This window comes from Ictidomys tridecemlineatus, chromosome 12 (assembly GCF_052094955.1).
Source record: "Ictidomys tridecemlineatus isolate mIctTri1 chromosome 12, mIctTri1.hap1, whole genome shotgun sequence".
Classification (NCBI taxonomy): Eukaryota; Metazoa; Chordata; class Mammalia; order Rodentia; family Sciuridae; genus Ictidomys; species Ictidomys tridecemlineatus.
In genome coordinates, this window is record NC_135488.1 from 87,107,993 (window position 1) to 87,135,824 (window position 27,832).

A 27,832-nucleotide genomic window follows, 5' to 3' on the forward strand; every position below is an offset into this window, starting at 1 on the left:
CCCTCTCAAATAATCAATTCTGTGTCTGTGGAGGCTCTCCAGTGCACAGCTTCTGCAAAATGGTTATGGCCTCTTCGGTTCTGAGCTTTACAAAGTCAAATGGCGCTTAGACAACCTGTCTTTCCAGTGACTTTGTAGAATCTCAAAGTACCAGTTGTTCCAGGTTTAAGGCAAGGATGTAGTAACATGCGGCCATCTCTTGTCCTCTTAACAATAAGTTCAGAGCATGAGGTCTGGCATTTGTGGCACTCCCAGGGTGGCCTGACCCACTGCTCGCCCCTACCTTCCACTGTTATTCATCAGCCTCTACTTGAGCCAGACACATCTACCTATGGGCATTTCTACCCTTGCTTTATACAACTGTCCTTTTGTATAAAGCAAGGGTAGAAAACTGTTTTCTTTTCATTTACTTGAATCATGTTTTCCTGATTCCCGCCCTTCCTCCCCAGACTTCCTATAGGCATAACGTCACAATTTCTTGCTTATCATTTTCCCATATTGTCTTGTGCTTTGGTCAGCTTTTCAAATCGTACCAACCAGAGCATGGGCTCCCCAGAAATACTAGTAGTGATCTTATTTTTCACTAGCATTTACCAGAGTGCTTTTGCTCATACTAAGTGCCCAATACATATTGTTTTCATTATTGAGGAGGAAGCCATTTTTTTGCTACTACCTGTTTATTGTCTTATCCCTAAAACCTATCTACATTTAAACCCGTATGACTTTGCTTTTGTTAAGTACACAGTTATTAGCATCATAGGACTAATTGTTTGAGAGAGAAGTCCACTATGGCAAGTCCTAGCTAACAATGCTAAAGTTGTATTGAACAAAAGCAAAGTCACCCATAAAACTAAGACAAACATAGAGGAAGCATCATTTGGAATAAGTGTGATATAAAAAACATCATTTGGGATAAGTAGCAGCTGCAGCCAACCCACTTCCTGGGTTGTTCTAGGTATAGCACTGACATATACAAAGGCACAGATGTAGAGATGAGCACTGAATGGTCTTGTGTTTCCTTATCTTCTCAGGTGTGGTCACTCGCCTATCTACCGCTCCCGTGAAATGGCAGCTCGTGCCTTGGTCCCATTTGTTATGCTAGACCAGATTCCTAATACTATCCGAACTCTGTTGGCCACACTCCCCAACTGCACTGACCAGTGTTTTCGGCAAAACCATATTCATGGGGCACTTCTCCAGGTGAGTAAAGTTACTTTGTGTGACTTCTGTTGAGTACCCAAAGGTGCACATTAGTTTCTCATATACCATTAGTAGGTAAAGATTTGATATATAGGATTTTTTTAAACTCTGTCTGTACAACTTATTTCTATTGAGAGATTACCTGTCTCTAGGTATGCTTTTTTCATTCTAAACATGGATACAGTGTTACACTGTGATTCTGGCAGATTATCTTTTGCATTAAATTAAACCCTGTTTTCTACAACATACTTTTCCACTAAATATTCCTTCAGAGCATTCTGAGCTACTACTCCCTATTGAGGGTGAAACTGAGCATTCCTTAAGAGAGAGACAGGCTAGCCAAAGAGTCACGGGGGGACAGTTACGCACATCAGAGAGAGTTTGCCCTGTGGCACAGAGCCATAGTGCCTGGAAATATCAATCCTTTCTTTCCTGTTTTCTCTATGCTACAGAAGAAACTTTTTATTTTGAATAAATATGCAAGCTTATTTATTTCTGTTAAGATTTCTTTTGGAGGGGCTGGGGATGTGGCTCAAGCGGTAGCGCGCTCGCCTGGCATGCGTGCGGCCCGGGTTCGATCCTCAGCACCACATACCAACAAAGCTGTTGTGTCTGCCGAGAACTAATAAATAAATAAATAAATATTTAAATATTTAAAAATTCTCTCTCTCTCTCTCTCTCTCTCTCTCTCTCTCTCTCTCTCTCTCTCTCTTTCCTCTCTCACTCTCTCTTTAAAAAAATATTTCTTTTGGAAAAAACTTAAGCACAACATATGAATGAGAAATAGACTTCTTATTGAAACTGTCCTATTTAAAACCTGTCTTGGAGAAGGCAATGTTGCATGACCCATGTGTTCACTACAAGGGCAAGGGTAGGGGCTATTTAAATTTGAAATCATGTTTTCAGTTTGTGAGAAGAATTGAGGATTGACCTTGAGATCCCAATACAAGTTATAAGTCTGAGGTCTACACTGCTAACATGGAAGCCAGTGTGAGGCTCATAGCATGGGACTCTGCAGCCAGACTCTCTGGGTTTAAATCTGAGACCCACCCTTTACTCCCTGGCCATCTGTACTTTCCTTTCTGAAATTAGGGTAATGATAGCATATACGTCATAGGGACTTTGTGAAGACGAATAAGATATATAGATAATCATTATTATCATAATTTTAAGAGCCTGTCCTATAATGAAAACTAAAATTTTTATTTTTATTTTTTATTTATTTATTTTTTTAAAAGAGAGAGTGAGAGAGGGAGAGAGAGAAAGAGAGAGAGAGAATTTTAATATTTATTTTTTAGTTATTGGCAGACACAACATCTTTGTTTGTATGTGGTGCTGAGGATTGAACCTGGGCCGCACGCATGCCAGGCGAGCGCGCTACCCCTTGAGCCACATCCCCAGCCCATAAACTAAAATTTTTAGTAACTAATTTCACTTAGATTAAAATGCAAAACAGACCTGTCTTCTCACCTGTCTTCTGTGAATGTTTTACATATTCAGTAAGTATTTATTGAATGCCCACAACACAATGCTTTGTCACAGAACAGTGACTTCCTTGCTTGGAAGGAGACAAGGACAAAAAGACTAGAAAATAGGCAATCATAGTATAGAGTGCTAAGTGCTGGGGGAGCTTGTGGCAAGGCCACCTGACTTGTTGTAGGTGTCGTAGCATCATTGCCCATCTGAGAACTGCACGTTTAGGCAGGACTGAAATCCAAGGTGGTGATTCTCAAATTGTTCTCAGGACTTTTTTATACTCTTGAAAGTCATTGAGTTGTGGAGATGGGCCACAGAGACCCAACGATCACCATTTGCTCAGTGCTACAAGTTAGGTCCCTTACACTCTGCTGCCTCTTTGAGGACAAGGGGCTGGTGATAATGAGAGATGCAGAAGAAGCTTTTCAAAGTGTGTGCCGCAGCAGAGTTAGAGGGAAAGGCCACATTGTCCAGGGGATCAGCCATCAGACTTTCTTTGTTGAAGGACTATTCTTGGATGAACTTTGCCAGTAGTGTAGTTGCGACTTCTCTGCTCTTTCACTGTTGTATGCATGGGCCTCCTCCCCTAGTAGTCTCCCCTCCACCTCTCCCCCAGCATTCTGGCTATTTCACCAGTCTGTCCAGCAACCAAACGTGATCTGTCACCCTGTCTCTGGACTGCCTTTGGTTACTCTCATGTTGACTTTGTCTTTTATAATGGGAAAATCTGTGGAAAGGTAAAAATCCTCTAATCTGGGGTTGTGTTGCTGTGGCCCTTTTTCCTAAATGTTGGTGAGATAAAGAGCTTGTTAGAAAATAGCCAACTGTATGGGTATTGGGTATTGTGCTGGTGTTTGTCAAACAGACTCCTGGCTTTATCGAGGTTTGTTGAAAAAAGGAAGTCAAAGGTGTGTGCCAGGTCTTTCTGTTGTGTCCATTCAGGTGTTACATCTGTGTTGTAAGAGCTATTTCAGCCTGTGGTTCTGTATGGGAAAAGCATAAAGGGTTAAATCAGGGAGCCTCTTTTCTCTCCTTTCTTTGGCTTGTGTGTTCCTTCCCCGTGTAGCTGCCTTGGAAACCAGTAAATGTCTGCACCTGGAAAAGAGATGTTAGGCACTGAAGGGAATGATCATCTCCATGGGACCTTCAGAGCCAGCTAAGTAAATATAAAATTGTTGTTTTTTCAAGAGCAGGAAATCATTTTGTAATCAGAAAACAAATTCTTTCACAGAACATTTTCTTGAATTATACATTTTGACTTCTTTGAAAATGTTTACATAAATATATCAAACCTCAGAGTATTTCTATAGTATACCCTGAAAACAAGAAATGTGCTGATCTCTGAATTTCTGGGACTATGAAAGACAGACTCAAATTATAGGACATGCAAGAAAAGAACATGTGGGATTCATTTCTTAATCATTTTCAAAACCAGAGGTTCATAATTGCAATGTTGAAATGGATGGAAATAACGCACATTAGAAAAGGTGAGATTATGCAGCAGGTTTGTAAGAGCCAGGGGTAAATGACATTAAATCTCAATAAAGGCTAGATAAGAGCCATGGACATTACCTCATTTGGAAATAACACTGGCAGGGCTGCCCTGTCTTTTAAGTAGAATTAACCGTCTGTTTCCATTGCCAAAAATCTTCATGTCAGGGACATTATTACTAGGTTAGTTGTCACTCCCAAAAAATCATATTGGAGTTCAGAAAGTTCTCTTGTTTTGAGAATGAGTTTGGTTAACAATCATGAGGAAAGATTTATTTTGATTCTTGTGTATTTAAAATTCATATTTTAGTGTTTCATAAAGAAATGTGTAACATTTGATAGAAAAGTTTTGAGTTTGCTCATTTCCTGACTCTTTTGGTTATTTTTCTGATAGTTTAAGCACATAAGAGGTGATTATGGGCATAGTGGAGCATGCAGTTGATAGCTTGTGGAAAAGCAGAAAAAAAAAAACACTTCTGCATTTATCTGAATATGGCTGGGTAAGAGGAATCCTTTTTCTTCAATTAATCCAAATAGTCCTCCCGGTGCCATGCTTCCTTTTGCTGGTACAAACATAACCTATACTTTTCTTCTAATGCTTGTATTACATTTTCTCAGTTTTTACTAACAGAACATGTTAAACAACTGAATTCTTTCTTTTTTTTTCCTCCAACTTAGAGCCTTGATTTCTGCACTTTGAGAATTCTGAGTTGAAAAGATTCTGTTTTTCTGTACAGTTGAGCAACAATGCTGCCTACTTGGCCACCAGTCCATATTAGCCATGGGTGGACTTCAGATGACCAAAGCTCATGCATGTGGGAAGTTTACCATAAGAGAAATAGACAGGCATAGTGGCATATGTCTCTTATCCCAATAACTAGGCAGACTGAGGCAGGAGGTCGTAAGTTTGAGGCCAGTCTCAGCAACTTGGCAAGGCCCTAAACAACAAAAAATAAAAAAATTAAAAGAGCTGGGGAGGTGGCTCAGTGAAGCACGTCTGGGTTGAATCCCTAGTATCAAAAAAAATAAAAATAAAAAAATAAAATGAGAGAGAAGTAAAGTTAACATTTTGGGCAGCTGTATTTCAAGTGAATTACATATGTGATTTTATCCATCTTCTTAGAAGTCCTGCAAGGTAGCACGGAAGGCATCAAATCCTTTGTTTCTGTCTCTCTAAATGAAGAAATGGAGAGAAGACTGAGAGGGTGCCATGTAAAGGCAAACTTCTCTGCTCTAGTTTATCCCTTATCACTTGATTGATTCCTTAAATCCAGTGTGATATGCCACCTCAACACTGGAAGCAAAGTTGGTCCATCAGTGCTGTAGAGATGGACGTTGCAAGTGACAGACCCCCAGAGGAGTTACAACTGGGAAAAGACTCATTGTGTCCTCCCTCCCCTTGTCTCTTGTCCTCATTTCTCTTTGTTCTTTCATTTAAGACTCCTAGCCTGGAAATACAGAATCCTCCCATGTCGCCCAGGCTATAGCCAAGTCCAAAGCTGCCATATTTTCTGTAATCCCAAGCGCTTGATGAAATCTCTCCAACTTGGGCAGTGATAGGAATTATGGATCCTGGTTGTGGGAGTTGAGGAGGCCACCAGAAACTGGATAGAATTTGAATTTCATTTGGCCGACAGGGCATGCTTACCCTGGTCGAGGTGCTGGTGAGACACAAGGAGCTTGCTGTTGAAACTCTTACCTTCCAGCATAGGGAGCTGCAGGTTAGAAGCCAAGGGAGCACTAGTGACCAGGGAGCACATGAAGGAGAAGCAAAAGATAAAGCTGCCAGGCAAGGCATCAGGTGTAAAAGGAGAATGAAACTGAGACCATTTCTGCTTCAGTCTGGAACACCCTGGTAGCTGTGTGTGAGGCTAGAGGGAGGGTCTTTCTATGGGAACAGCAGTGCTGGGCCAACAGGGACTGCATGCGAATTGAAATGAAAGATCTTGGTATTACCTTTGTGGAAAGAAAAACAGAACCCTGGATAAAAGGAAAGGAAGGATGATTTGACCAACTTGTGTATGGCAGTCACTGTTCATGAAGCAGGGATTGGACTACCTAGCCTTCACTCTCTGCTACAGACACAAACAGTAGAAGCAAACAGAAAATCAGTGAGAATAGCAATCTTAAGGGTAAACTCTACTGGAGTCTCTTAAAAGAATTATTATTTCTATCTTTAAAAAGTGTAATCATAGGAGACACCTTACATTGTAACAAAGTACAAAATTGTGAAACAAAATAAAATGCTCAAGCTGTCCAGAAATGGAACATTACTTGATGGATTCCATTTGATTACTTAGATGTTGGCCTTGATCCATTGTTGTTTATTTTATGCCCAGAAAATATAATTTCAGAATGGAAAATCAAAAACAAAAAGCATGAAATTATGCTGATGTCGTAAGTTATAAATGGTTTGCTTGTCACTACTTTTTTCCTTTGGAATGAGTCATAATTTAATGGAAATGCTCGTTTTTGTCACTAGTGGTCAGATTCACGCTTCCTTTTTGAATACTTGTGTTAGTATGAAAGGAGAAAAATATTAAGTTCCTGGGAAAGTCCCCAGTCCAAGATGGGCTAAGGCAGAGCCTCTGCAGTGGACTGTCATGTGCCCAGGTGTTTGTTGGTTCTTTAGCTCTCGGGGAGCCTGAGTGTGGCCTATGGGGTGGAGACTCCGAGCACCCTCATGCATTTTACCCCAGAATGCTCAAGAAAGATTATTTCCTGCGTGTGTCTTGATGTGAAAAGGATTGGGAAGCACTGGGCTCTTAAAAAAATTAAAGAAAGAACTAAACCTTGTTAAATCTTACCTTTTGGCAATATGGTCCTTACTGGATATAAGCCCAGAAAAGTCATTTTTAATTAAAATGCTACTTTTGAAGATGAATTAATCCCTTCCTTAAAAATATCCAAAAGCTTTTATTCCGCATGTGTTATTTAGGGAGCTTTCCTGGGGTATTAGAGATAGCTCTTGGCTGCCAGTTCCCAAGCATTGGCTGTCCTGCATGGTCATTGTTCACTGGCAGTGCCCTCTGTTGTTTTGTCATGCTCGGAACTCAGGGCATCAGGCAAGGGTGGACCCTAGGGGACGGCCAGTCAGTGTTTCCCCAGGACTTTGCTACTCTTTAGAATTTGAGTGGGAAAGGAATGGTGACAGAAGAGAATATATTTTCCCCCTGTAATTGAGTAAGAGAGAGAAAGAGAGAGAACGCACCATGCAGCATGGGATATGAACTATTGAGCACCTACAGAAGTTCTTCTGGAAAATGGGTGCTATTCCCATGTCACTGATGTGAACAACAAGGATGAAAGATCTGTGAGATGTCTCTAAAGTTTCAAGGATAATCAGTAGAAAGTAGAGCTGAGATTTTCTCCTAGGACTGTTTGATGCCCTTGAGCTTGTGCACTTGACCACTCTATTATGCTGTTTTTCTGGATGAGGAAAAGAATATTCTCAGAGCAGAGTAACTCTCTCTTGGGGCCTTCAGGGTGTGAAGTGAATGGAATTTGACATCTTCTGTTTATTCACTTGTCCAGCAGTTATTGGTGACACCGGCTGTGTGCCAAGGACTATTCTACTTGGAAAACATCAGAGAACAAGAGGTAGATCCGTGCTCTCAAGATCACTGCTCTCCTGGAGCTGACATTTTAGCAGCAGAGAGACAGACAATAAGTAATGATGATATAATAAAAAGCACTAGAATTTATTATAGTAAATATAATAGGTAAATTATATAGTCTGTTAGAAAGTAACAATTGCTGTGGACAAGAACAAGTGTAAGGTGTAAGTTGGTAAGAGGATTCAGGAATAAGTGGAAGAAGAGGGCAGATGGCAAGGTTAAATGAGGGAGAAGAATGGTCACTGTTGAAAAGATTGATTCTGAGAAAATTCCACCAAAAGACAAGGGAAAACTTTGGGAGGATATATATCTTTTTTCCTGAAATTAGGTTGGTTATGGACATCTGTGAGCAGGTATGCTTGTGTGTATTGGAGACTGTCTTTACCATAGAGAAGTGCCAACTGGTAGGGCTAAACAAGGCCAGGGAGGACACCATTACTTTTAAAACTCAAGAACTCTCTAAAGTGGTCCCAGTGCTCCAGGGGCCAAGTTTCCTGGTGCCTCTCTGAAGGTCTTTCCCTTAGGGTCACTGTGAGTCAGATCAGTCTTCCTTGGTTCTGATGAGCTCAGGCAGAAAAGGAGGTAGCCACCACATCACCTGTTCTGCTCTCCAGGATAAACTTTATCTTAACTCTTTTACCTCCATCTGAGAGATGCAGAGTAAATGTAGTTTATGTTTTTATTTAGCAAATATTTACTGGGTGGTTATGAAGTGTATAATACTGTGCCAGGTGCCATGTAGAATACAAAGAGAAGCTAATTTATAACATGTTCTCTACCCTCTAGAAACTTGTGAGCTGCTATAGAAAATTAACTCTTGACACTGAGCACACAGCCACAATCACACATCTAAGAAATGAGCCCAGGATGGGCTGTGGTGATCAGAAAAGGCTAAACCTTTATACTACATTCCTGTTGCCGAGACAAGGGACTTGGTGTGAAGTAAAGCACCAGGAGGACATCAGGAGCCAGGTACGGTGGCGCACACCTGTAATCCCAGCAGCTTGGGAGGCTGAGGCAGGAGATCACGAGTTCAAAGCCAGCCTCCACAGCTCAGCAAGGACCTAAGCAACTCAATGAGACCTTGACTCCAAAAAAATATTGAACAGAGCTGGGAGTGGCCTCAGTGGTTAAGCTCCCCTGAGTTCAATCCCTGGTACCTGTCCCCCCAAAAACAGACATCAAGAAGTGTTTGTAGGGGGCCATGAGCAAACCAGTCTATCAGGTTTGGGAGTGTGTTGGAGAGAGCAGGATATGCAGTTACATGGTGAGTGCAGGTCAGCTTGACTACAAAGGCCAGGCCACACAGCCTGACTGTGGGTGTATAGCATGAAAGCAGGTGCATAGCATAAAAGTGGATACAAAAATGCTCATGTATGGGCAAGGCTATGTTAGCATTATCTTTCTTTTCTTTTTTAAAATTTCATACTGTTAAGTGATATGCTAAATAAAACATACAAAGTGGCTATTGGTAAGTAGTCTATAATATCTAAACTAAAAAGTGCTTAAAAGCTGGGAGCATGTGCTCAAAGAGCTCATTTTTGGGGAACAGATTTTGTAATCAGCTCATCTTGTGTAGATTCCATCTCTGCTACTAGCTAGCTGCATTTAGGTAAGTTACTGAATGTCTTTGCCTTGACTTCTTCCTCTGTAAATGGAAAACTTCATAGGGGCTGGGGTTGTGGCTCAGTGGTAGAGCACTCACCTAGCAACGGTGTGAAGTGCTAGGTTCCATCCTCAGCACTACAGAAAAATAAATAAAATAAAGGTATTATGTCCAACTACAACCAAAAAATAAATATTAAAAAACCCAAAACCATTTATGTGGTGGATGATTGAATGAGTTAATACTTGTGCTGTGCTTAGCAAGATCATATAGTAAATGCTCTGCAAATGCTGGTTGCTGTTATTACCCCTTACTGCTGCTGCCTCCACCACCACCATCACTACTTTCACTCCTGTTCAGGAGGGTTCTGTGAGCCACAAACATGTTTTAGGAAAATTAATGTTGTACCAAAATAATACTGCAAAATATGAGGATTTCTCTTGATGTGTCAGTAGGTAAGTCAATTTTCAGCACTTGACTTTATGTGTTAACATGCATTAGAAAGAGGTTCCTCTGGTGAGTCACCATATTCCTTGCCTTCCTGGAGATCATACTAAAGATCATAAGAGCCAAGATAAGCTCAAATTTTTAAGAGCAGAGTTCCTGCCTATCAGATTGTTATTCCTTGCACCTGTTTTGTTTTGAATTACATCCTGTACCTCAGACCCCATCAGAAATTTGATGAATCAGGAAAGGAACACTGTCACACTGTCTTGGACAAAGGACTCTTTTACCATTCCAAGGGGGAAGTTTGAAGTTCATAAAGTAGAAGGAGATACAGGATCTTCCTGAGTAGATTAATCTAGCACTTTTCCAAGTTTCTTTTTCATCTTTAGAAAGTTTGCTTTCCATGCCCTCTTAGCCATCTTATTTTTATTGTGTGAGACTTTTTATGACTCAGGATAATTCAGAATATACTTTAAAAACACAACAGAATAAAGCATCACACCGTGTGTGCACTGCCAGTCTTCTCAGTTCCTAGAATCCCTATAAAATAAATGTCTGATGGTGTGTGATGGGATTTCTTTGGTGGTTACCCATCCAGTGAAAATATAACAGAATATTATGTATTGTATGATTTTAGCATATTCCAGTCTATCAGCCAAAAAGTAATATCTCACTGTTTTTACTGGTATAGCATTTTTGAGATTTCCAAATGTATATGCTTGTTCCCATAATGCTTGGATTTATTTAGGGCACCTAGTGTATTCCAGTTATTAAGGACTTGATTGGCCATTTAAAGTATTGTGGTAGAGGGTGGCCATGGAATTGGCAGCGAGGTAACTTGGCAGTAACCTAGATGGCCAAAGTAAAATGAGCATATGGGCCTAAAAGTAATAAAACTCTTTTCCTATTTTAAACTATATTATTGTTTGTGACAGTTTTATTTTTCTCTCTACTATATCTCTATCCCCTTCACCATGTCTTCTGTGGCAGGGTCTCAACATTAGCACTGCTGCCATTTCGTGTTGTGGGTGGCCCGCCCTGGGTGTTGTGTGTTTGGTACCATCTCCCCACTAGATGACAGTAGTAGCCTCATCTCCTGCTTTGTGACAACAACAACAAAATGTCTGCATATATTTCCACAGGTTCTCTGTGGGGCAGAATTGCCTCCTCTTGAGAACCTTTGTTCCATGGTACCATGGATTGATCTTCTCCATCATTCTGTGGGATGAGGTGTGATGCAGTCTTTTAAAAAACATACCCATGGTCATGAAGGAAACTATTCCTGACCCAGGGACAGGGTGTGGCTCAACAGGCTTCAAGGAGCTACCTACAGAAATAAAAGAAGAGGAGGAGACAGAAAACTCAGCCTGGAAATCACAAAGGGAGTTCTCCTGGGAGTGCTCCTGCTCCTGGGAGGTCACGCTCTTCCTTTGTCCCTCTCTTCCTCCGACTCTTGCCAGCTGCTCTCCTCACCCAAGTGCTGTGAATGTGTGAGCTTTCTTTTCAAGTCATAGCTGCTTGGAGTTTGCTTCATGTCCTGTCCCAGCCTGTCTCAGATGCACTTGCACAATTCGTAGCTGAAATTTTGTTCTGCCCTCCCCAGGCTGCAGGAGCCTAGTAAAATTCTAGGCTCTGTTTACCTAGGGGGACTTTAGAAAGTAACACACAATTAGAATTTTCTCACTTCTTGTACTTGAGACACCAGTGTGTTGCCTGGTGCAATTGTTGTCTATTTCATTGAGCCTCTCCCAGGTTGAGGCAAAGGCTGTGAGGAATCTCCTCTAAGAACAGAGGCTCTGCTGAAAACTAAATCCATGACATCAAAATTTGTGTTAGATTCAAAGCTTTCTCCAGATTCCCACATTTAGCCCTCAAAAAGGAAACTAGTGAATAAATCTAGAAATACATGGTGGCAATTGTAACTATATTAATTTTATTTTTATTCCTAAATGTTGGATGGGCTGTATCTGAAAATGTCTAGTAAGCCAGTAATAAGTTTGTGACTTGATTCTCAAAAATGTTATCATATGTAAAAAATAAGGCTTTTAAAGCCACATCCTTATACAACTTTTAGAAATTGTCAGATAATTTTTTAGCATGTTTTCCTTTGTTTAAAAGAGAGGGATAACTACATGTATTGCAATGGAATCTTTCTGTTTGGGATCAAGACATTTGTTTGGGAAAAAATAATCAAGTCTTACCTGAATTCCTCTAATTGCTGTCAGTAGTATGCATTTCCTGTTCCTCTTCACATCATGTAAATTGGGTTGATAATCGAGGTAAGGACTTGCCCTCACAAATGCTCACATTTATTTTTTGCCAGATGAGGGTGGACTGTTGCCTTCCTGCTTCACCCTCCCCTTTTTTTTTATTAGTATTAATGAATGTGATCTGTGTGATATGCTTGGATTGGAGCAGTTGTTAGGTGTGTACAGGTATCAGATGTTTTAATACTGGACCGTGCTCATATTGAACAGGTAATTTCTGTGTTCATTTTCCTATTTGGGATACATTTTTAATCACTGTAAAGTGAAATTTTTGGTGAGGGAATATTTTTCATTAACTTCCTGAGAATCATATTTCTAAAAAGGGGTCTAAAATTGTTTGCTTGGAGATCTTTTTTATGTCAAATGGATTTAACAGGTTTTTTTTTATTGTGACTTTGGAGAGTTTACAAGTGCCAGAAAATTCCATCACCTTTGTTAATCTTCAAAGAGATCAGTATAATTAACTGATCTCTGGCATGTGCTGTTTGACTTTTCTCCCCTTATTCACTGCTTAAGCCTTTAAAAGTTCTTTACTTGTAGATAGTAAGACAGGTTTTACATGTTAGTTTAAGTTCATTTATAGCAGGTAGGCTTTATGCCTTTCCTTCTTCTTGGATTACAGGATACATAACAATTTTTATATCTTAACGTGTTTCTGAAATGCAGTATCAGTTTCCTGCTTTCTAATGATTTTTTTCAAATATGTATTATACGTACTTGTTCAATTACCAAAACCATTCTTAGGCTGAAAAGCAGTGTTCACTGACCACTTTATTTAAGAGGAAATTTAAGTAGTCATCAGGTCTTATTTTCTGATGTATATTTAGAGAACAGAGATACAAGGTAGTAATTTATATTAAAATTCATGATTTTGTTTTGTGTTTGTGTATATATAAGATTAAGGTCCTACAAGTGTGAGCCCATATTCTTCAAAGGAAACTCTGAGAGTGACTTAGTGATGTAATATAATCCACACCCACCAATCCAAAGGGCATAATGTGAAAATTTCTACAGAAAATCAATACCAGTCCCTTTCTACCTGTAACTCCTAAGCAGTGGTGGGCTCTTCATGGCCTGATTAAAGGAGGAGGGCCTTAGTATTCTATATGTCTTAAGATCATTGTTTTGTCTATTCTTGGTCAATGTGTAATTTATTTGTTAATTTCCCCTGGTCCTCACTTTCTCCCTTTGTTGCTTCTCTAATTTTTACTCTTTCTTGCTCCTGAAGGAATGCCCAGAATGAATGGATATGTACAATTTCTGACCACACATCCATTTCAGAAATTAAACTTTCGATATCATTGCATTGGTCACAGTGAATCTTGTCATTTTAAAATTCATATGTAAACCAACTCTTCTATTTAATATTTCTTGATATATTTTTTCATCTTTTTTATGTTCATTTCTCTTGTCTCATTAAGTTTTAGTTTTAGTGTCTCTTATAAACAGCATATATCTGGTTTTGTTTCTGTATACAATCTGGTGGTCACTGTCTCTTTTTAAATAAACTTTTTACTTTAGAATAGTTTTAGATGTATCAACAAGTTGCAAAGATAGTACAGAAGGTTTCTGTATATCTCTCACCCAGTTTTCCCACTGTGACCATCTTATATTACTATTTAACATTTGTCACAATAAAAGAAGCGGTTGGTAACTTTGCTGTTACCTGAACTCCACACATTTTTTTTTTTAATTTTACTGATTTTCATCTAATGTTCTTTTCCTATTCCAGGATCATCTTCAGGTTGTCTCCGTAGAGTCCTCTGATCTGTGACAGTCCTCTAGTTTTCAGTTGTCTGTGTCTAGTGACGCACAGGAGTGTTTCACACTACCATGGAGTTTTCTATCTGCAACGAAGGGATTTTTTTTTCCATGCCTAGACTTTTCCCCAAAACCTGCCTCTTATTTCCTCAGGATAATTCCATTTTTTGCTTATGGCTTTCATTTTTTCCATAATCATTTGACTATTCTAAACACATTGATTTTATAGTCTTTCCAAGTTGTTGTTTCCTGCAGTTTCCTGCAGAGTATGAGTTCTGCCTGTTCTGTCTGCTGCCTTTCCTGAGGGTTGCAGTTGCTTTTTAGCTCATCCCCAGGAGCCGCTTTTGTTGGCATTTCCTTGTGCACTGGAAGGTGGAGGCAGTTCTGAGGTGGTGCTGCCTTTAATCTTTTAGGGCCTTCCCTGCAGGTTTCACAGGTCAAGTCCCGTGTTAGGCTGATAGTTTGTTTCATACTGCATACTCACCTCTCAAACCTGGAATTCAGCTTGTGCATGAGAAACCAGTTATCCACCTCTGGCCCCAAACGGTAACTGGATTCCTTGCTATGGCCCCTGGCCAATTGATGGCATTTTCTAGTGAATAGAGCAGCTTTTCATGGCTGCAAGCTTTGTGTGGGTTCCCAGCTCAGGATCTAATACCCATGGGTCATTCTACCTCATTCATCACTCTTTGCTGTGGCTCTGAGTTCCTTCTTTGTGTCTGGTACTTGGAGATTTCCTTTCTTGCTTTTGAGCTGTGCATATTTAATATTTTTTTTTCTATTTAAAACATATCATTTATTTGTGTTTAAAGCAAGGGGGGAAGACCTCAGTTGAGCATTATTGACTGAATTTCCAAATCCCTTGGGGTCTGGGTTAGTGGCATATATGAGTGCATATTAAATATTCAGATAGGGGGCTGGGGATGTGGCTCAAGCGGTAGCGCGCTCGCCTAGCATGCGTGCGGCCCGGGTTCGATCCCCAGCAGCACCACATACCAACAATGATGTTGTGTCCGCCGAGAATTAAGAAAAAATAAATAAAATGTTAAAATTCTCTCTCTCTCTGTGCCCCCCTCTCTCTCACTCTCAAAAAAAAAAAAAAAAAAATGAATGGAGTTTTTAAAAAAAAAAAAAAAAAAAAAAAAAAAAAAAACAAAAAAAAAAAAAAAAAAAACAAAAAAAAAATAAATATTCAGATAGGAGAGGACTGTTTCACAGACCTAAACAGTTATAAACAGTCTAGGGTTTTGCCAAAGGCATTTTCAGTTCCTCTACCTGGTAGCTTGGTGGAGATGCTGTGTCTACGCTGACTCAGCACTACAGACCTCTCTGTCTTTGACATGATTCCACTCTAGTCACAGTGTTGAACCCATAGGTGGCCTTTCAGCTGTGGACTCCATGAAGAAGAAAAGAGGTCTTTGGAGACCTAACTTCCTTTAGGCTGCTTACAGTAGTCCACTCACCACTTAAATTCCCAGTGTGTAGCACAAGTGGGGCTCCTGTGGGACTTGCTAAGTATGAAGTCACATGAGCAGTTAGGGGCCAGAATCCATGAATCTTAATTCTCAGGACAAGTTCTTTTTCTAGCACAGCCTACTTGTAGTCCTCTCTCCCTTTGAGTGGTGAGGGTACAAGAGCATGCTGTGTGTGTCAGATGGTCAAAGCCTCTTCATTTGAGTATGGCATTTGGGTCTCAGTAAAGTAGCCACAGAGGCCTCGAGGTTGACTCCAAGCAAGTATTGTTGTTTGCTTCTGAGACAGAATTAGGCTGTGTTCAGTAACATGTAGGCTTCAGTAACTGAGGCTGAATGTTTAGAAGGGTCTTTATCATCATCTGAGAGCGCTCTAGTAAATCTAAGACACCAAATTTAATTTGGGAAAGGGACATTAATTCTGTTTTCAGAAAATGAATTTGAAAATGAATTGAGCTAACTGGAGACCATTTTAGAAAAGCAACGATTTTCATGTATGTTTTAGGTCTTAGCTCCATTGTCTCAGCTGCTTGAGGAGCATCTTCTGGGGTGTATGCAACAGTGCCTGTACCCCGATAGTCTATGTGTAGCAAGACAGGAGGAAGGTGTGTGCTTTCTGAAGTGTATCTTTACACACCAAATAAAGCAGGAGAGGGTTTGCTGGGTATGTGTGGAATCCCTAGAGAGGGTAGACACAGAGAAGGGCCATTCTGTTTTCTACAGGTACGATTAGATTGTAACCATGCTGTAAATATTGGCTCTAGGGGCTTCCCATGTTGATCTGGCTTCAGGGGCCTGTTTCAGATTTAAACGGCTTACAGTGGGGTGGTGTTTCTTGTGTTGGGTTGTGAACACTGACACTGATTTCACAAAATTCTCTTGCAGAGTGCCTTTTTGCTTGCTTTACTTCCTTTTCCTTGTTTTCTTCCTTTTCTTAGAGACCTTACTGGTACAGGCTGGGGGCTAATTTGCCTGTTCTCTCTTACCACTGTCAGCAGTTCTATAATAGGATTAAAGGGACACCTCAATTTCCAAAAATAGAAGTTCAAGAGTTTTACTGCCCACCAGAGGGAAGTCAGAATAACCAGCATGATATTCTTTTGGCATACAGATATTTAGCTTCCCACATTGTGACCTTGTGTATAGAAAATGAAAACAGTTACAAAATTTTCCCTGGTATAAAATTTTGTTGAGGTTCATGCTGACTTCACATTAACTCTCCTCTTTTGGAAAGAATTTCATATAAGGTAGTTCATCTGGAATGTCTTCCAGTAATTGAAATGCCAAGAAGCTACCCTGATAAAGTATAAATCAGATAGGGATCCTAAGTATACTTACCATTTTAAAATTTAAAAGCCTATAAAGAATATACTGTGTTTTATTACAGTTACTTCATGGTAACTGCTTGGAATGTACAGTCTGTAATCTGGCACTGTTTTTGTTGCTCTGATTGAAGAGTTTTGTCAACAAACCGGATTATTTTGTGGATAGAAGGTAGTATAGTGGAAAAAGATTTTGGAGCCAGGAAGACATGGATGTGATGTTCTCTTCTGCGTTTTCTAGATATTTGACCTCAGGCAAGTCATTCAGACTCTGAGCTGAACCTTGCCCATCTGCAAAATTAGGGGAACACATAATTTGCAGGGTTTCTATAAGGAGTAGACTTGTTATTATATGTACAAATTCCCAGTATAGTGGCTGGCTTGGTACATTTTCTTAGTAAATGGTAACTGTTATAATGATGACTTAAAAATAACAATATGAAAATTACTGAATATAGAGAGAAATTTTTAAAAAATCAATGGACAGCTACTGTATGGGGGTTTTTTGGTCCTGTGATCATTTATTGGAAAATAAATCTTGTACCTTAGGCTATCATAGTCTTACACTGAATTTCAATATGTAGTTGCACTTGTTTTCTAGATTTTTTGAGAGCTTATCTCTTTATGTATTGGTTGCTCACAGTAGCTTTATGTTTTATAATTTGGTAGGAATTAATTCTCCCTCATTGTTTGTCTTTTCTTGTACCTTATGGACTTTAAATCAACTTGTCTAATCCTGATCTTCAGTTCTGTTGTCATTTTTCTTTGTTAGCATGATTAAGTTAATGTATTAACTTATTAGTATATGTAACATCTTTATTATGTTGTCCTAATTAAGAAAGGGGATTTGTCTCCTTTTGTGTTCCTCAGTTGCATTACATTTTAAAATTTTCTTCATATAGAGTGCATATTTCTTTTTACATTTCTTGTTATCAGTGGGTACTTGTGATTGGTGGGTTTATCTTGTGGCTTGTGCTGTCTTTTTTTTTTAAATGATTGACTTCTGTGCATTCACAGAATGTGATGACTAATAATATTAGTCATCACTTGTATCACACTCTATGCCAGTCACTTATGTGCACTGATATGTATTTGCTCATTGAATCTTCATCCTAATTCTAAAGAGTGAATACTACTATTTAAACTGAGGCTCAGAGAGGCTAAATAACTTATACAAGGTTATACAGCTAGATTCAGGGTTTTAGAGCCTCTACTCCTAACTTTTCTATTAGACTGTACCTTATTGCTTCTTATTTATAATAATATCATTTGTAAAGATCCTTTGTTTCCCATTGATTCTCTTAGATGCTCAATAAAAATACTGAAGCTTTTTTTATGGAACTAAATATTAATAGAGATTCAAATGTTAATTTTCTCCAAATTAAAAAAGGGTTTAATGCATTTCTAATAAAAACTTTAATTAATTTTTTTCATTTAAAGATAATTTCACAGTACAATTCCAAAACTCATATGAAAGAATAAATTATAAGAGAATAAACAAATTGTGTTAAATCTATGGAGCAATTTGGGGGAAAATTGACATTGTTAGAGTATAACTTTCATACAGGTAAAATCATCACTCTCAAATGAACATGTATAAAAAAGATTTTGATCAGTATTTAATAAGGGAACCAAAAAGATGTTATGATCAGTTTAAAAAAAATCTAAAAAACCAGTATAGACAATTTAACAGGAATATTAGGATAAGATTACTAAGTTAGATATAAAGTGGTATTCAGTATTCAACAGATCATAGCTCTTTGAAGATATCCATTCCACTGGATAGAAATGGTTCATATCTCTACCTCACAAAATGCTACAAGTCCATAAGTAACTTCACTGGGACTGGGGACTTTTAATCGGTAGCAAACAGTAAGGTGTTCTAAATGCATCATCCTACAACACAAGTTGACAAGCTACAAGCTGTGCTCTACAATCCAAATCTAACCTGTTTCCTGTTTCTGTATATTGTTTTATTGAAACACAACCATATGTATTTGTTTACATATTTTCTATGGCTGCTTTTACTCTTCAGGACAGTTTTGAGTAGTTGTAAGATAGAACGTATGACCTAGAACACCTCTAATATTTACTCTCTGGCCCTTTTAGGAAAAGTTTGTTGACTACTATTTGAAACAATCCTTAGATGATGAATCTTATACATATTTTATTAGATTTAATCCATAATGCTTCATGTTTTTGATGTTCTTAGAAATGATACTGATTTTTAACTTTAACTCCCAAATGTTCATTGAGATTATACATAGGGAATATAGTTAATTTTCATATATAGATTTCACTTGTTAAATTTTATTAGTTTCAGTGTCTTTTTAAAACAGATTCTTGAAAGTTTCATTATATAGCTATATGATCTCTAAATAAAAGCACTTTTGTTTTTTTCCAATTGGTATGTCTTTTATTTCCTTTTCTTGTCATATTGTACTGGTTAGTAGCTCCAGTATAATGTTGACTAAGAACAGTGAGAATAAACATTCTTGTCTTCTCAATGTGGGAAGAAAGCATTAAATCTTTCATCAATACAGATAATTTTTGTTGTATGTTTTTCTGTATTTTATGAATTTTCCTTCCATTTATTGTTTTTGAGAATTTTCATCATGAATAGATACTGAATTTCATCACGTTTTTCTATATCTAGTGAAGTGATCATGTATGTGTATATATGAGTATAAATAAATATTTATGTATACGTGTGTGTGTGTGTGTGTGTGTGTGTGTGTGTGTGTTTACGTGTGTATATTTCTTTTTCCCATGCTGGTGATAAAACCCAGGGCCTCATGCATGCAGGGCAACTGCATTACCACTGAGCCACATAGGGACCCCATATTTTTCTCTTTTTGATGGGCTAATGTGGTGAATTACATTGATTTTCCAAAGTTGAATCAATTTTGCATTATCAGGAAACATCTTAGTAGTTCTCTTATAAATAAATAAAATTATTTACACTTGTTCATCTTTTCACCTAAACTTCAGTAAGAAACGTCCTAGATGATAGTTTGGAAGAGAAGAAGAAACATTTTAAGTAGGCACAGCACCTGTTTTCAACCTTCAAGGAAAGAATGTTCCTGGTAAACAGTACCCAAGTTATAATCATCAGAAGCTGCCCTGGGGGACAAAAATGCATAAAGAGGAAATAGGCTCTGTACCACATCTACTGCAGGATCTTGGGTGAGGAGCTATAACAGACTGTGATGTAAGACTGTGAGTGTACATGCACATGCACTGGGTATAATGAGCATATTTGTAAGCCCACCCACCTACCCTGCAAGAGACAGTGAGAGTTGGATCACAACGTGCTTTGGAATGTTCCTTTTGTCAGTGATTCCATGATGAACTGGGCATGGTGGTATGTGCCTGTAATCTTAGCGACTTGTGAGGCTGAAGCAGGGGAATCACAAGTTCCAGGCCAACCTCAGCAAATTAATGAGGCCCTAAGTAACTTAACAAGAGCCTGTCTCAAAATAAAAAAAATTAAAAGAGCTGGGGATAGTTCTGTGGTAAAGCTCCTCTGGGTTCTGTCCTCAATATCTCCACTGCAAGAAAATGTCTGAAACACATAATTAAGTAGTAAATATGCTATGGCATTAAATACACAAATATCAGTATAAAGCCACATACAATATTTACCTAACTTTCTAGATAACTGCCTAAAAGGAAATAATCCAAATGTTCACAATATTGCATGTGGAAATGTCTGCCCCTCATTTCTTCAGGGGCAGGAATGCATCCATAACATGCTACATTAACAAAGAGGTTCTCAGGGCTGCCAGCCTTATAGTAGAGGCTGAGTGGTAGTATATTTCTCCTACATAAAGAAAAACAAAACAAAGTGTTCACAGTAGAGATTCATTATAGGCTTTTTTACCTAATCAGTTGCTAAAAGATAATTTTAGATGTAAAATAGAAATTACTGGATGTGAATAATGAGTTGCATCAAAAGACTAAGCAGGCCAGGCATGGTAGCTCATGCCTGTAATCCTAGTGACGTGGGAGTCTGAGGCAGGAGGATCTCGAGTTTGGGGCCAGCCTCAGCAAATTAGCAAAGTCCTGAGCAAACTTAGTGAGGCCCTATCTCAAAGTAAAAAATTAAAAGAGCTAGGGAGGTAGCTCAGTGGTAAAGCACCCCTGGGTTCAAGTCCCTCAGTACCAAAAAAAGAGAAAGTTCCATTACGCTGTTGTTTGTTTTGTGATGCTGGGGGTTGAACCCAGGGCTAGGTAGGTACTGTACTGCTGAGCTATATGCCCAGCCCCTCCCCGCCATTAATCTATTTAACTAGTTAATTTTTACTTTATTCTGTTTATTGCAGGCCTGGGGTTATAGCCCAGGGACACACTGCCTCTGAGCTACATCCCAAATTCCCGCCCCCCTTTTTTTTGGAGACAGGATCTGCTGCTTCCCTAGGGTGGTCTGGAGTTTGCGCTCCTCCTGCCTCAGCTTCCCAGGTTGTTTCTGATTTGTTTTGTTTTGTGTGCCCAGCCATGTTTAAGTAATAACATTCTAAGTAGGCACAGCACCTGTTTTCAACCTTCAAGGAAAGACTAGCTGCTCTTTAAAGCTCCATTTTTGTTTAAATGGATATCTTGTGAATTGTAGGTGTGTACTATCATGCCCAGCCTCCATTAATCTTGTTGAAGTTCAAAGTTTTGGTAGGAATACTGAAACTATTGAGCTTTTTAATTTTTTAAATTAATTTTGTGTGTGTGTGTGTGTGTGTGTGTGTGTTGCTGAAGATTGAACCCACAACCTTACCGCATGTTAGGTAAGCACTCTATCAACTGAGCTATATCCTTACCCTGTTTTGGTTTTTTTTCGGTACCAAGAATTGAACTTGGGCACTCCACCACTGAGCCACATCCTCCGCCCTATTTTGTATTTTATTTACAAACAGGGTCTTACTGAGTTGCTTAGTGCCTTGTTGTTACTGAGGCTGGCTTTGAACTCTCAATACTCCTGCCTCAGCCTCCTGAGCTGATGGGATTACAGGTGTGCGCCACGACTCCTGTCATCTCACCCTGTTTTAATTCTTAAATCATCATTTGTAATTTAGGAATTATATATTGTCTAATTTGGTTTTTTAACGAAATAAAATTATGTGAACTTCTCATGATTCTTTTGTATGTTCACATGGCATTTAACCATAAATACTTAATATAGGATTGTTGAGTGAATGAATTAGATTAATGCTATTTTGAGTAATTCAAGGATATGATACTATTTTCTTCTTTTCCTCTGCTTTTCTAGCATTAGAAATAAGTGTGTCTAGGGTAAACTAATGGGGAGTTTAAGTACGTATTAGATTAGTGCTCTACTTTTGTCTCTTGGTGGTTGAACTCTCAACCACTGTTTTTTTGTTTGTTTGTTTGTTTGTTTTGGTACCAGGGATTAAACTCAGGGGCACTCAACCACTGAGCCACATTCCCAGCCCTATTTTGTATTTAATTTAGAGACAGGGTCTCACTGAGTTGCTTAGGACCTCGATAAGTTGCTAAGGCTGGCTTTGAACTCGTGATTCTCCTGCCTCAGCTTCCCAAGCCATTAGGATTACAGGCGAGTGCCCCATGCCCGGCTTTGACCACTTTAAAATACAGTTTAGATAGCCTGTTTTCTTTCTGGTGAAATGAAACAGGAATGTTGCAGAGCAGAGCAAGAGAACTCAAGTTGTAGACACCCCTCTGTTGGCTATTGATTTGGTGGAACTTTGGGGACCTTCACATCGTATAATTCAAGTTTTCCAAGTGTAGAAACCCCTGACCTTAGAACTCCAGGTTTAATGGCCTCTTCAGCTCTTATATCATTAAAAGGAATGAGATTTTTCTAGATTAAAGAAGAAATCTCATTAATTTGAATTTTACTGTTTTAGAATTTTATTTTAGTGTTGTAATTCAGATATCAGAACTGCCTAAAAATTTACCTTCATCCATGCTACTCATTATAAGTGAATTTTCTAAATGTCTTTAGGTTCTGAACAAAAACATTACTTGACAGACATTTGGGGCTTTTTAGTGTTCGATTTGTTTGTTTGGTGCTGAGGATTGAACCCAGGACCTCCTCCTGCATGGTAAGCACATGTTCTACCACTTAGCTTCACCTCCAGCCCCTCAGTTTAGTTTATGTTACCAACCACATTTAAGTAATAAACTCTTGGCTCTTTAAAACTTATTTTTGTTTAACAGATTTAATAGTTTTATTTTGTTAAATAGATTTCTCATGCATTCATATTTATTTTCTTCCCTGTTACTTTGTTTTAGCCAGAAAGTGTTACTGTTTTTAGATATTTACCACTGATGGGTACATTTGTTTAGCTGAGCACATAGTCATTGTAACCTACCAAGGAAGTTTATACTGTGAGGGTGACAACAGGTGGCCAAAAGATGGGAGAATGTGTTTGGATGAGTGGTGACAAAAGCTCAACACTTTGGGTGGAGTTATCGCAACACATCAGAAAGAAATCCAGGATACATTTCGAGTGCAGGGCCTGGGTTTTATAATCTTTTGCTGGCTTGTGTGTGAGGGTAGGCATTTAAACAATGGGAAAAGTTAACCCATAAACATAGCTGCAAAATGACAAGTGATTTTTTAGCACACCAGACAAGGGAAATGATAGCAGACCCTCTTAGCAATTAAGTGGCCAAATTGTGTGTGGAGGTTTGGCAAACAGACGGAAGTAATTCAGTCCATAGACAGTAAAACAGTTTTAGTCAGGGAAACTGTGAAGGTTTAATTTATTTTGTTTGCCAAAGAGTTGATATATTCAGGAATGCATTAACAAAAGAATCAAAAAGAGTTTGAAGATCAGTCTGTGACCTCTCCCATTTGTAGCAGAAGATTCACATTTTTTTAATTTATTTTTTCTTAATTTTTGTAAGAGCGCTTTCTTTTTTTTCCTGGATATTTTTTAATATAAAGAGGCAGATTCGTTCCCTCTCCCTACAAAAAGTGAGCACTGCTATTTCTTATCTTATCAACAATGAGGACCTCCGCTTAACATGTTGGGCCACTGCGGGAATTCTGTTGTTTAGTCACCGGTTCAAAAGAATGTTATAATATCCTTTTAAAAACAAACGTGATGTAACAATCTTATGTAATGGAATTATTTATTGGGTTATTGCAAGTGTAATTAGTGTTAAAACTCATCAAGCTGTACATTTAAATTTGGCACTTTAAATTGTATTGAGTTTTAAAAAAACCTTGGGAATCATGGTGAGGGCTAGGGAATTCTGATAATTTGGGGGATTACATTCTTTATAATAGTTATGAAGAGGATGTTCTTTATCTTAAAAGTTCTTCTAAGACTAAAGCATATAATGAATTAAAAACAAAGGAATATTTTCAAAATCTACCTTCAAATCACTACATAGAATACTTGGCACAATTGAAAATGCAGAACTGAAAAAAAAATGTGTTGTGGGCAGGTTTTCCAGCATGCACTTCAAAGCAGAAATGTAGTATTCCTTAATCTTGTTCTTTGATGGTGATGCTAGCTCTTTTGTTGCTGTCGAGTTTACCTTGGCCTGAGTGCTGGCAATTAAATGGCACAGTGAAGATTACTGGAAAACATTAACTTGTTATTGTTAGTTCACCTCGTGCTGAGGTTGATGGGAAGTGGAGTTTATTAATAGCCTCGTTTGTGCATTGATTTTGCAATCTACTGGGTTTCAGGGATGAATCTCATCATATGGGCTATTCATTATTTACATTTGAAGCTTTTAGCTTAATAAAGAATGGTTTTATCCTTTTGAAAAATGTAATATTTTACATAGCTGTAATATATCCCCATTGAAACGTTTGTTTTTAAGTGTTCTTGAATAAATTGACTTCCTGTCATTTGTTTATCTTTTGGATATTCCATAAGGGTGATCTTTCACTTTTTACATTCCTTTTCATTTGATTTAATTCACTGATGTTTAATCTAGAACAGTCTTCATGTTTTCAATAAGCATAATCTCAAGCAAGTATTCTTGAACATTTGCAGTGTTCCACATGAAACTTCTGTTTCTGAGAAGGGCGTTCCAGTACGTCCCTGCTTGAAAACAGGCCTGCTGCTTAAATTTTCATAATGCTCAATCAGATGCAAACTGCTAACCGAGACCTCCATAGCCTGATGGTGAAGAGCACGGAGTCAAGGCAGTAATCCACGGGGATGAAAGGAAGTTGACTGTGGTCTGAGAAATTTAGGTAGATCAGGTAAAACAGTTTCTGGAAGTCTGGCCAGATTGCTACTTAACTGCCTTATACTTTCAGGCCAAGACATAAACCCTAAGTTTTTATTCTCATTCTTCTTATTAATTGATGGTGAGGAAAGAATTCGGTAGTACTCAGTTAGACTTTAAAATATAGAGTCAAGGGCTGAGAATATGGCTCAGTGGCAGAGCCACATGGCTCACAATGCCTGGCATGTGCAAAGTCCAGGATTCCAACCCCAACACTACCAAGAAAAAGTTATGGAATTTTTAGATCTTTTTTTTTTTTTATGTTGGATGGTATGCTGGCCATAGTGATGTACACCTTTAATCCCAGCAACTCAGGAGGCTGAGGCAGAAGGTTCACAAATTCAAAGCCAGCCTCATCAACTTAGCAGGGCCCTAAGCAACTTAGTGAATAAAATAAATAAAATAAAATAAATAAAATGACTGGGGATGTGGCTTACTGGTTAAGTACCCCTGGGTTCAATCCCCAGTGCCAAAAGAATAAAGTTGGATGGTGCCTTTACTGACCAATCGGTAAGATTTTAATTGAGTTCCAAGTGAATGTTCAAGACTGTACTAATTCGGCACTGGATGGATATAAAAGAGCATAAATTCATCACTGGAACCTTAAAGCTTGACTGGGGAGACATAACCAATAGACCTTAAATAGAAAAATTAGACTGTACAGCTACAAAGTATTGGTTTCAAGTGCAAATTAATTGTAAGTTTCTTCTCAGCATGACTGGAACAGGCAGGATCTTTGTGGGCTAAATGATCCAGGCCTCTGGTTTTTAGGACACTGAAAAAAATAGAAGATTTGATAGGTTGTCAGTTTTGCCCACACTTCCCCAGTACAAGAGTCACTTGGGGCATTATTTGAAATACAGATTCCCAAGCTTCTTTCCTAAGGTTTTGACTGTGGCATTCTGAGGTTGGACCCCAGAATCTGCCTTGTTCATTGGAAATGTAGGTGATTCTTGTGATCAGGCAAGTTGAGTGGAAGAGAGGGACTCAGTGTGCAAAATGAGTATAAGAGACAAGTGATTCTTGTGTCAAATCCGAGGAATAACAGGTTTATCCCCCAAGTGATGAGTATTACATATCAGCAGGAAATGTTCCTTTGAGGTTAAAAGAGAAATAAGAAAATCCTGACATTTCTAAGTTTTAGCAATTCGGTGGACAAAAAGTATTCTGGATTTCATTTCATCACTTACTTTCTATCCCAAACCCATCCTGCTCTAGGGAGGGTGTGCTGCTGGTTATTCATGTGGAGAGCAGGCAGAGAGACATGAGTAAGGAGGAAGCTTTTGAAATAGTTCCTGGTATTAGCTTGGCGGTTGCAAGGAGGAGACTCCTCCAAGTTTAAAGGGCAGCTGGCAGGACTCTCCAAAGGCAGGAGTGGAGGAAGCAGGAGACAGAGTGAACAGTTTAGCAACATAATCTTTCATGGTCATGATCAAGGGGCATGAAGTAAGAGTTGTGAGAAATGAAACCAAGATAACAAAAAATAATTATAATTGCTTACAACACATCTCCTGAGGATCAAGGAGGTCACCAGTGCAGGACCTATGACTTCTTCATCTTGAGAGACAGAAAAAGGATGAAAATATTATTTCCATTTTAGCTTTTCAAGAGATGCCTTTGCTGTGGACAGTGAACTAGAAAAGAAAGTAAGAGGATTGGAGCCCAAGGTTTTCTGACCTACGATGTTAGGTTGCATGACTGTTGGGAGGTTAAAGAAGAGCAGAAAAAATGCCTTGCTATTGAGTGGAGGTGGTGAGTTGAGTTGTAAAATTTTGAGCAGACTTCAACATAAGACAATGGAGAGAAGTTACCAACTGTGTAACAAGTGGTGCGGATGGCGATGATGGAAGCAGGGGGCTGAACAGGTTGAGAAGGCTCTTAGCTGGGAGCGGAGAGAAGACAGATTTTGTATGGCAAGAAAAGTTGACGGTTCAGCAAAAGTGTGTAATGTAAGAATAAACTTTTGTATCTCCCTAACATGATGCAGGTGACATACTGATCGTAAGAATCTCTACCACATCTTCTAAAATCTGCAATGGAGACCTTTCCTTTTCTTTTCAGTAAAACTTTTCTGAAGGTTTGCTCTATGCCATGCCTCCAATATAGTAGTAGACAGGTGGGAAACAATGGATTTTTAGAAAAGCAATAGAGCAGGCCTTCTCAGTCCACGCAGACATTCCAGTGTCTCAGAATCACTTGAGAATTATTCCTCCTTCTGTTACTGCATAGTTCCAGCTTGCCTCTTGTTATAGATGTTATAGTTCTAGCTTGCCTCTTTTTTAATCAGCACCTTATACTTGTTGTCCTCTCCACCCCCCTTTCTCTCTCAATTTTCCTCTCTCTCTCTCTTTAGTAAGGGATTGAAAAAATCAAAATGGGCTTCTAAGAGGAACAAAGTATCAGTTGGTTAATCTAAAGTAAATGTGTAGTTCATCCATAGACTTTTTAATAGATGAATTCTATAAACAGAATCCAAACACATCTCAGAAATAATATCAAATACAGTATTATAATATCAAATCATAGGGAATTTTTTTAAAGGCATTAAGGACTTATGCCTTTATTTGGTTTTATGTGGTGCTAGGATCAAACCCAGTACCTCATACTTGTGAGGTAAGTGCTCTACCACTGATCTACAACTCCAGTCCCTAGGGAATGTTTTTTAAATTTTCTAAATGGCCAGGCACAGTGGTGCATGCCTATAATCCCAGCAACTTGGGGGGCTGTGCAGGAGGATCACAAGTTCAAAGCCACCCTCAGCAACTACACAAAGCCCTAAGCAACTTAGTGAAACCCATCTCAAAACAAATAAATAAAAAAATAAATGGACTGGGGATGTGGCTCAGTGCAGTGGTTAAGCACCCCTGGGCACTTCTGGTACCAAAAAAACCCCCAAAACTTTCTGAATGTTTAATTGTGATAAAGTACATATTACAAAAAAATT

General features: G+C 38.7%; 1 protein-coding gene and 1 non-coding gene across 4 annotated transcripts in view; both read left to right on the plus strand.

Annotated features, from left to right (window-relative positions):
- Thada (THADA armadillo repeat containing) overlaps positions 1 to 27,832 on the plus strand; it is a 314,607-nt gene that overhangs the window by 176,241 nt on the left and 110,534 nt on the right. For all 3 annotated transcript variants that reach the window (XR_013429010.1, XR_013429011.1, XM_013358268.4), the window contains exon 29: positions 1,032 to 1,200. Coding sequence is in view for 1 of the 3 variants with exons in the window: in XM_013358268.4 (XP_013213722.3) it covers positions 1,032 to 1,200 (169 nt within the window). In the remaining 2 variants the exon portion in view is untranslated. The remainder of the gene's footprint in view (positions 1 to 1,031; positions 1,201 to 27,832) is intronic.
- Positions 20,356 to 20,490, plus strand: LOC120885117 (small nucleolar RNA U109). Its single transcript, XR_005727633.1, has one exon. It is a non-coding gene; the product is annotated as a small nucleolar RNA U109 (small nucleolar RNA).